The sequence below is a fragment of the Silene latifolia genome, chromosome 1 (genome assembly GCF_048544455.1).
Source record: "Silene latifolia isolate original U9 population chromosome 1, ASM4854445v1, whole genome shotgun sequence".
In the NCBI taxonomy this organism is placed as follows: domain Eukaryota; kingdom Viridiplantae; phylum Streptophyta; class Magnoliopsida; order Caryophyllales; family Caryophyllaceae; genus Silene; species Silene latifolia.
In genome coordinates, this window is record NC_133526.1 from 33319187 (window position 1) to 33328405 (window position 9219).

The following is a 9219-nucleotide window of genomic DNA, read 5'->3' on the forward strand; positions in this document are numbered from 1 at the left end:
CACAATCCATCAGTTCTTACGATAAATATAACAAACACTACCTTAAAGCTTTAAGAGTCCTCTTTGTCATCATAATATTACATTATTAAGAGTGATGGAAACAGTGAGGCGTCTAGTGGAAGACAAACCTGTAGTTATCTTCAGCAAAAGCTCCTGTTGCATGAGCCATTCAATGAAACAGCTGATAAGCGGTTATGGAGCCAATCCAATAGTTTATGACCTGGATGAACTTCCCAATGGGAGGGAGATTGATCGAACATTACAGAAGATAGGATGTAAGCAAGGTGTACCAGCTGTATTCATAGGCCAAAAGCTCGTAGGAGGAGCTAATGATGTGATCAGCCTCCAAGTTCAAGGTAAACTTGTACCTATGCTCATGGAAGCGGGTGCTATTTGGATATGGAATAGAACTAATTAACAAGCTCTTCTTTTCTGTCCCAGCTCTTACACTAGATATGTCTTCCCATTTTGAGGGAAAAAATACTTAGCAGAATGAAATGAAACAGTTATAAAATGCCCAACTAGAGGCAAATTGTATCAATTACAAAAGAGATTTGTAATAAAGTTTTTACAACTTTTACTTGAATGATTAATCGGCTAAATCAATAAATAGTTTTTTTTATGCGCCTGCAAGTCTGAAATTTTAACCCAGACTTCAGTTCGCACATTCTTATGCAATATGAAAATGAAAACATAAAACAGGTGAAAAAGTAAGAAAACTTCCACAGCAAAGAAAGCAAGTCCAAGGACAAATCATTAATGGCAAGTTATTAAGTCTTAGGTCCCCAGAATAGTTGAACATGCAAACTTACACTGTATTAAATAGGACAATGGAGATTGACAATAATCCATGTAAAACTGAACCTGATATTAAGTCAGGTAGCCTAGTTATGTTACTCAAATGTCTGGTTTAAGAACTGACAACAACAACAACAACATTACCCCAGTGCCTCAATGGCTCCCGCAAATTGCGGGGTAAGGGGGGGTCGGATGTACGCAGCCTTACCCTTGTGTTAGCAACACAAAGAGGCTGTTTCCGAATGACCCAAGATGAAAATTGCGTCGAGAACTGCATCGAAGGACCACTACTTCACAAGAGAAAGAAGCGCAGCCACTTTAGTGAGCCATTTTGCTTTATTCCATCATAATCCAGAACCAAAGAGTAATGAATCTTTGGCTCCATTGGAAATATGGAAACTGGTTTAAGAACTGAAATCCATGAAAATGATCTCAAGCTCAATTTTAGGTCGCAGCCCGTGGAAGCTAGAGTTGTTTATGGATCGTTGCACCCATGAGGCCTCATTCCATACGGCCCTCTTTTTAGCAGTCTTGGACAAGTGTTTTGGACAAATGTTTAGGAGAAAATTCATAAAAAGGGTGAAACAAGCACAGGCTGTTAAAATGCTGAAAGGCTAAGTTATCGCATGGCTGCCTAGAAAATGAACACTCATATGAGCGCTATCCCTAGAAAAATAATCATTACGACACGTCTAGACAGAGTATTCAGGATTCCATCGTGTGCTAGAAAACATACTTATTTTGCATTACGTTTCCCAGCTACTTCATACCCATGTGACATACGTCTTATGATCTTATCCACACTCGAGAACCACATTCATGCAACTTAACATTAGAAGCTAAACATCATTAAAAACAAATGGCATCACTAACAAACATTGAGCTTCAATCTTTGATTTGTGAAAAAAATTTAAGCATTCCTCATCTGTAATTTTCCAAATATGCATACATCATATGAGGTTGATTCCATAAATTTAGTATTCTTCAGCTTTGAAATATGGTTGAATAATGCAAAATGGCTTCTAAACTCTTAAGTTTCTTGTATCATGAAACAGGCAAGTATTGATGCATTTTACAATGCAAATACATAATGCTCATTATGAATCATCTGAAAATAGATTCTCTGATATTTTACAGCAAGGGTAAAGTTGCGCGCACCCGACTCCACTACCTAGCTGCAGGAGCAAACCACTGGGACACTTGAATAAAATGCATAGACATACAAAGTGACCACAAATTACCGATAATTGGCTACGAGCATCAGAAAACAAGAAAGGAATCAATTCAGGATGTCACATCCATTTGGGAATCCAGCCTATAGAGGTGTCCTGAGTATTATGTTTCTTTGTCTATTCAAGAACAACGACAGTAGAGGATAGACGGTCCCAAAAGATATTGTCCATGTGTGTACCCTTTTTCTACATATGCTTAAATATCTATCCTTCATGCCAAGAATCATCTTTTGGAAAGAGTTTCTTTAACAGATCAACACGTAGGTTGATACTCCAACAGTTTGCCAATGTTTCTCTTATACGACAGAACAGATAATGGGAACTTGACCTTGATATAACTACACATCAAGGGTGCACCTTCTCTACTAAAATCTATCTAAAATATCAGGCTACAGATGCCTTTAGCTGTCACCTATTGATCTCTGCATTACTTTCTCATGATATTTCTGTAAGAACACTAAAAAATATATGGTACCATTTTATTGATCATTTTTCCAAATTAAATTTCAACACTTTTCAGGAAACAAAGTAACAAGTACAAACAATAAAACTAATCTACACTAACAATAGATATATGATTGCGGTAGTACCTCTTTAGCAAACCATAAGCACAAACTTATTCCCAATCTTCAATGCTTGAAACACCATTGAAATTCCACAAATCATAATCACACAGACAGTGGTTGCGCAGGCGGGGAGTGGGGGGTGAGGGTTGCCATTCCCCTAAGCGAAGAAAAATACAAATCTTTTATTTTCAACTTTTAAAGTTTTTCAAGTTACTCTATTGAATTACAATTTCCCCTGGACTTGTAATCTATGTTTAGCCGCCTAACTTCAAATCCTGACTCTGTCACAGGGTCACAGGGTCACAGCACATATACGGTATACCATAGTACCGTGTACCAAGCTGCTCTTGACGCTATCTCCCAAATCCAAAAACCCAAAAACCTACTAAACTTGTTCACACAACTCCCTTTAAAATGAACAAAGTCCTTGCCACCTAATCTCTGTGAAACATTTCATCAAACATCTTATGTGCATACTCAATTGATCACCAAGTAATCAGCATTACAGCTCGCTTTAACGCATAACCAGCTAGGACTTAGGAGTGATTCTCAGTTCCACTCGGTGTACCATGTCATCGTACTCTCCGATCAAAGATTTTGAGTTATACCAATAGCCATAAATAATCAGGAAAAAGAATAAGAAACAAAGCTTCTCATTGGTTAGGAAATTTTCAAGAAGGTAAGCAAAAAGGCGTTAGCTAAATTACAAGCCTGGAAGATTTGCAGCAGCATTAATGAATTAAAATGAGCTGCTATCATGGCGATGAATGTGGAAATGACCCTATCGAAAGGCCGAAACCCAAGCTTCGGAAAGATGTAAGTTTAGCGAAATAGGGGGCATAGCATAAGCCGTTATGTTCTTCAGTTTGTCTCCTACTACCTACCGCATGGCGCATAATAGGATAAGGCCCGACAAACGGGTCAACTGAGACGGGTTTGGGGTAGGTTAATTCAGGTCGGATTCGTTCGGGTTTGCCATGTTTTCGGGTTTTGGCTATATTGGGCAAGTCATTTTCGAGTTAAACGGGTCGGGTTAACTCGTGAACCGACCCATGAACCGTTCAATGCTGACAGAATACAATATGGATCGTTAAAAGGAAACGGACTCTCCATTTTCAGGAAGCGGAGAAGATCTTGACTCGGGGAAAGGTATGATGATGTGAAATCCTCAGTCTGGCAGCCAATAAGCTGCAGCTTCCGGGTAAACCCATTAAAGAATGAGGTCCAACCAAACAACATAATAAGGAAATAATAATGACGGACTACAATCATTCTCTATTCTCTGTATGGTATTATATCCTTCGTTTACTCAATAAAAAATCTGTAATTAGCCACCAACCTTTCAACGCTAGCACCAGGAGGCAGGAGGTACGTCTTCTAATTTTGCCAACTACCCTTTTTTTTTTTTTTTTTTTAATTTTCTTCATTATTTATACATATTTAAATTCACTATTTCACATTCAATATATTCTTCATTTTGTGACACAATTTTCAAGTTTGGTTTTTTGTTATTTCACTCTGTCTCTCTACTTCTTCTGTAATCCTAGTTATTATTTGTGTGATTAGCTTTGTCGTTCTGACTCCTCATTCTGGATTAGTGGCGGAGCCGAGATTTAATGTTTCTCATTCGAAGATTAGTAATTCAATTGAGAAACTTAGAAAGAAATTGAAAATTTAATTACAAATATTCCGTATTTATCTCTGTTCTAAACTTCTAGGACATGGATTAATGACTAATGAGTACTGAGACACAAAGCTTAAGACGGATATTGCCTACACCCGGACATAAATTGAGTACGCCGCACTCGTAGTAGCGAAGTCTGAGAATTGTTGGTGAAAAGTGATCAGATGGTCTTGATTTTTGAACATAGATTTAGCATTTAGGGCAAGTCACATTTAAATGTCACAAACAATAAAAAACTAGCGAGTTGATCCATTTGTCGATTTGTGTGTGTGTCTGGAATATATCATGATATCCGAACAAGTGCATTTTCTTTCTGTTACTTCTTAGATGATCATCAAAGATTAAAATTCTTTGGTGTAGTAGATAGAGGTAGGTGGAGAGATAGGCAAAAGATGAATGAGGCACTGGAATTGTGGATGATCCAACTAATTTTTGTTTTCGGTTAGTAGTAGGCCAAATGGCTTTAATTGACGGCCCTTGTGGGCTAGAATGTATTTCAGAACTAATGAAAATTGCGTCGAGAATTACATTAAAAAACTACGTCTCAATAAGAAAAAGTGTATCCAGTTTAGTGAGTGATTTTCATTTATTTCATTATGATCGTGAATTAAAAAATAGTGAGCTTTGACTCGATTGGAAATGGAAAATTGCGTCACTAATTAGTTTTCTCCTATTCTGCGGTCTACACATGGAAATAATCAAATAATAGATGCATTGAATTTAAAGATATAATTTCCTACACGTTGCAAACTCAAAAACTAGGCATACTTTTTAATGCACCTAACATCTAAATCTGTCATATTTATTAGCAGGGTTGCCCTGCAGATCAATGTTTGACTTGGAGATCTCTGGAAAACCAGATACTTCATTAAGGGAAGCCATGTTAGGGGATAGAACAATTGAGACTAACTCGAGATCATCCAAGTCGATCAGCAATCAAATTTACAAGTTCGTAATAACAACCGCAGAATCATGCAAAGGAAAGTCTGTTTCATATTGGGTGCTTCTAATCCTGAGCATAGGAGCAATGCTTGTAGCATTTCCGGCTTCAAGCCTTCTATCTCGTATCTACTTTGAAAATGGTGGGAAGAGCAAATGGATTATCAGTTGGATTTCAGTTGTTGGTTGGCCGCTTACTGCTCTTGCCTTGATACCCACATACTTCTTTTGTAAAACGTATCCAACCCGTATAACCTGGCAACTCGGGGTTTCTTATGTAGTCCTTGGTTTTCTGAGTGCTGCTGATAACCTCATGTATGCATATGCCTACGCGTACCTTCCAGCCTCTACTGCTTCTCTTCTAGCGTCTTCGTCCCTCATCTTTTCTGCGTTATTTGGTTATCTTCTTGTGGGAAATCTGCTAAACGCTTCCATAATGAACTCTATTGTTGTTATAACTGCTTCTTTAACCATCATTGCCTTAGACTCCGACTCAGATTTGTATGGTACCGTGAGTAAAAGTCAGTATATCCTTGGCTTTATAATGGATATCTTGGGATCTGCCCTTCACGGGCTAATTTTTGCACTTTCTGAGCTAGTCTTTGTCAAGTATTTGGGAAGGGTCTCATTCCATGTCGTTCTGGAGCAACAAGTTATGGTTTCCTTCCTGGGATTCATTTTTACCACAATCGGCCTCCTAGTAGACGGAAGTTTCCAAGAAATGGCATCAGAAGCAAGGAATTTCAAAGGTGGGAAAAACTCATATTACATGGTTCTCATTTGGGGAGGTATTACTTTCCAATTGGGTATATTGGGTGCGACCTCGATATTGTTCTTATCCTCAACTATGCTAGCAGGGGTTCTTAATGCAGTAAGGGTGCCTCTAACAAGCATAGCAGCCATTATACTGTTACATGACCCTGTGAGCGGGTTTAAGATACTCGCTTTGGTTGTTACTTTCTGGGGGTTTTGTTCATACATCTATGGGAGTTCTAGTGTTCATCCAAATAGTGAACAGTCTATAAATTCGAATCAGACTGTGATTGATCAGTCAGCTACATCTAATTGATGCATAAATGCATTTTTTATTTATTATTGGAATGATTAATTAATTAATTGATTATATGTCTTAATATCTAGACAATCTTAAGCATGTCATCTTTCTATTAAGTTTTTGTTAATATCAAACTAGCTTAAACTCTCCTTTCGAAGTTTTGCTCCACACAAGAATCATGGACAAATGTTTGCTTGGTTGACAATTGACATCCATGAAGAATGGGTGCACCAGTGCATGCATGGTTGACAATTGTTTTGTGAGACAAGTACAATACCTATAAATTTACACAAATTCCTACAATTACAAAACATGTTGCAGGTTTCAATTATTAGAGCATCTCCAATGATTTCCCAAAAGAACTTTCATAAAAAAAAAAATTTCAAGCTTACTTGCAACCATCGAAAGACTTCCATCAACTAACTTAAATTGAGCTACTAGCTCCATGGAGCTAGTAGCTTAAATGGTCTTACAAAAAAAATCTACCTACTAAAATAATACATGTGGAAATAGAATTTTTAATAAATAAATGGGTGATATGAAAGGTAGTTGACATATGGGCATCTAAGCCACAATACTTAGTAGCTTTACCATCAGTAATAGTTTAAAAAAAATGTTGTAAATAAAAAATCTTATGTGAAGCGAAAGGTAAGAAGAAACTAGAACTACTTACCATGTGGATCTTTCTTATCATCTCATTTTCCGCAATTCATTTCATAGTATTTTTATTTTTACGTATTATAAGTAGTATATTGTAACAATAATTAACTCATAAGGAGTACTCCGTACAAACACAAATCTATGTCTAGTATTATATTTCTCTCTAAAATTTAGTGAGAGCTTTCTCTCTTTTAAAAGAGCACGTGTTTACTTTGTTCATTTATCTTCTCTATGTTTTCTACCCTCTTTACAATCATTAAGTCTATTAATCACCCATCTGAATCTTTAGCTTCCCCAAATAAATTCCTGTTTTCTCTAAACTAATCCATTGGGTGGTTGATTAACCCAATAATATTTCTGAAAAAGGCATGATTTTATTCCTCCTATTATGATCATAATTTCTAATTATTAGCTTTCTGGGTGGTTAATTGGGCGAGTGTTTGGGGTAGGTTTTAGGTTTTCCAGCTTTCCTATTGAAAGGACGGGGCTTTTACTGTTCATATTCTCTTCTGATTGTCAATAATCATTGTAGTTCAGGGATTTTAATTGGTGGCTGGGGTTTTTTGTGTGGCTCAAGACCCTGCTGTCAATCCGGAGTTCTCTTTCTGTAGGGATTGGGAATTTTTTCTGTTGAACTTCCCAAGCTTCTCTTTTCCCCTTCTTTGTGCACTATATATTTCCTTAAAATTGGGGGTTGAAATGCATCAAAATTTCATCAATCAACTTTTATTACTTCAAAAAAAGATAAAAAAAACCATCTACGAACAACTGTTAGTCCGAATTCGAATTTTTCGAAAATGGACTTTGAAATCCAGTTTGGCAGGTATGGAAATGGAGATGAAGCTTTCAGACATGATGTTCATCAAAACATTTATAATCATCAAAATTTTCATCATCCTCACCCAAATGCCGAGTTCAATCCTATGAACCCTTTACACTCTAACCTGTGGTGGTTCCCTAGAACTGGGGGAGTTATGAATGTTGATCCAGCAAAGTTGGGAAGGTCACGGGAGTTTTGGGGTCAATGTGTGCTTGGTTTCCTGGTGGACTACAGGTTGTTCGAGGTTGAGTTGGTGAATGATGGCATCAAGAAAAAATGGCACACCAATGGTAGAATCACAACTTTTAAAATGGGCGAGATTTATGTATTACATTGTGAGGCAGTGGAGGATATTGAGGGACTCCTGACAAGAAGCATGGCGACGATTGATGGGGCTGTCATGGTTTTTGCTAGGTGGTACCCTGATACGGTACCAAGGACTGTGAGATTTCCTTTTGCAGAAATCTGGGTGAGGGTTTGTGGATTGCCATTTGAATATCTGACCATGGAATTTGCCCAAGTGGCAGGTAAGTTACTGAGTAACCATTTCTTTATCGAACACTTTGAGGGGATTCCTGAAAATGATTTTCTGAGGTTGAAGGTTTGTGTGAAGTTGAATGAACCTCTAATGCCGGGTTTTTTCCTGGCAATGGATGGGGTTATTTGTTATGGGTACAGTTCAAATATGTGGTGGTGTTCAAGTATTGCATCAAATGTGGGAAGATTGGTCACAAGGTTTCACAATGTAGGGAAAGTATTGCATCCATTGTGTCTAATATAAATGGTATGTTTGACAGAACAAAGGGTAGAGGCTTTGTAATTTTTCAAGCAAGTAGTAATCACACTATGTTTAATATGGATCTTAGAGCAACCCCATCCACAACCCGTTCTTTATCCTCTAGGGTACGTCTTAATAATGAGGGAAGGAATTTTGACCACAAAGGAAGAGAGTCACCAGAAAGAGTGGTTGACTTTGATCTTGGGCTTACACCTGGGGGGAGGGTATTCCCAGGAATGAGGTTTAGAGTGACTGCTCAACCTTTTGCAAGCCATGTTGTTTTCCACTTGGGTAGTATGTGGAGATAGGTATGGATGAGAATGAGAGAGGGGATACGCATGGTCGGGGGAGATGTTGTTATGAGTGATGTGGGTGTAAGTCCAATAGAAGTTCATCCCAATAGGAGTGGAAATGGTAGCCTGCAAGATACTGAGATGCAAACTGTTAATCAGAATGAGGGTAATGGACAGACTGGGGGATCTTTACCTGCTGGGGTGGGAGGTTGGTTAGAGCCTGAAAATAATGGCTGTGAGGAGTTCCATAGTGCAGGGGAAGACTTTGAAAATCAGGGAAGGCATAATGTGGAACATCAGGATATGTTGATGCAATTACAGGTGGATGATCCGTATCTGCTGTATGCTGGGCAGGGGAGCTTGAGTGGGCGCGTGGATAGAGATCAAAGGATTCA

At 38.0% G+C, this 9219-nt stretch overlaps 2 protein-coding genes across 3 annotated transcripts; both read left to right on the plus strand.

Annotated features, from left to right (window-relative positions):
- LOC141602686 (monothiol glutaredoxin-S1-like) lies at positions 1-610 on the plus strand. Its single transcript, XM_074422837.1, has one exon. The coding sequence runs from the start codon at positions 95-97 to the stop codon at positions 416-418; it is 324 nt and encodes a 107-aa protein (XP_074278938.1). The 5' UTR covers positions 1-94; the 3' UTR covers positions 419-610.
- A 3128-nt stretch (positions 611-3738) lies between these two features.
- LOC141602667 (putative purine permease 5) lies at positions 3739-6370 on the plus strand. Of its 2 annotated transcripts, none has more exons than XM_074422834.1 (2): positions 3739-3964; positions 5093-6370. In XM_074422834.1, exon 2 carries the CDS (start codon positions 5110-5112, stop codon positions 6286-6288), a length of 1179 nt encoding a protein of 392 aa, XP_074278935.1. In that variant the 5' UTR covers positions 3739-3964; positions 5093-5109; the 3' UTR covers positions 6289-6370. The 2 variants fall into 2 exon arrangements, with proteins under 2 accessions (XP_074278935.1, XP_074278933.1); XM_074422832.1 differs by having other exon boundaries at positions 3741-3964; positions 5090-6370.
- The last annotated feature ends 2849 nt before the right edge of the window (positions 6371-9219 follow it).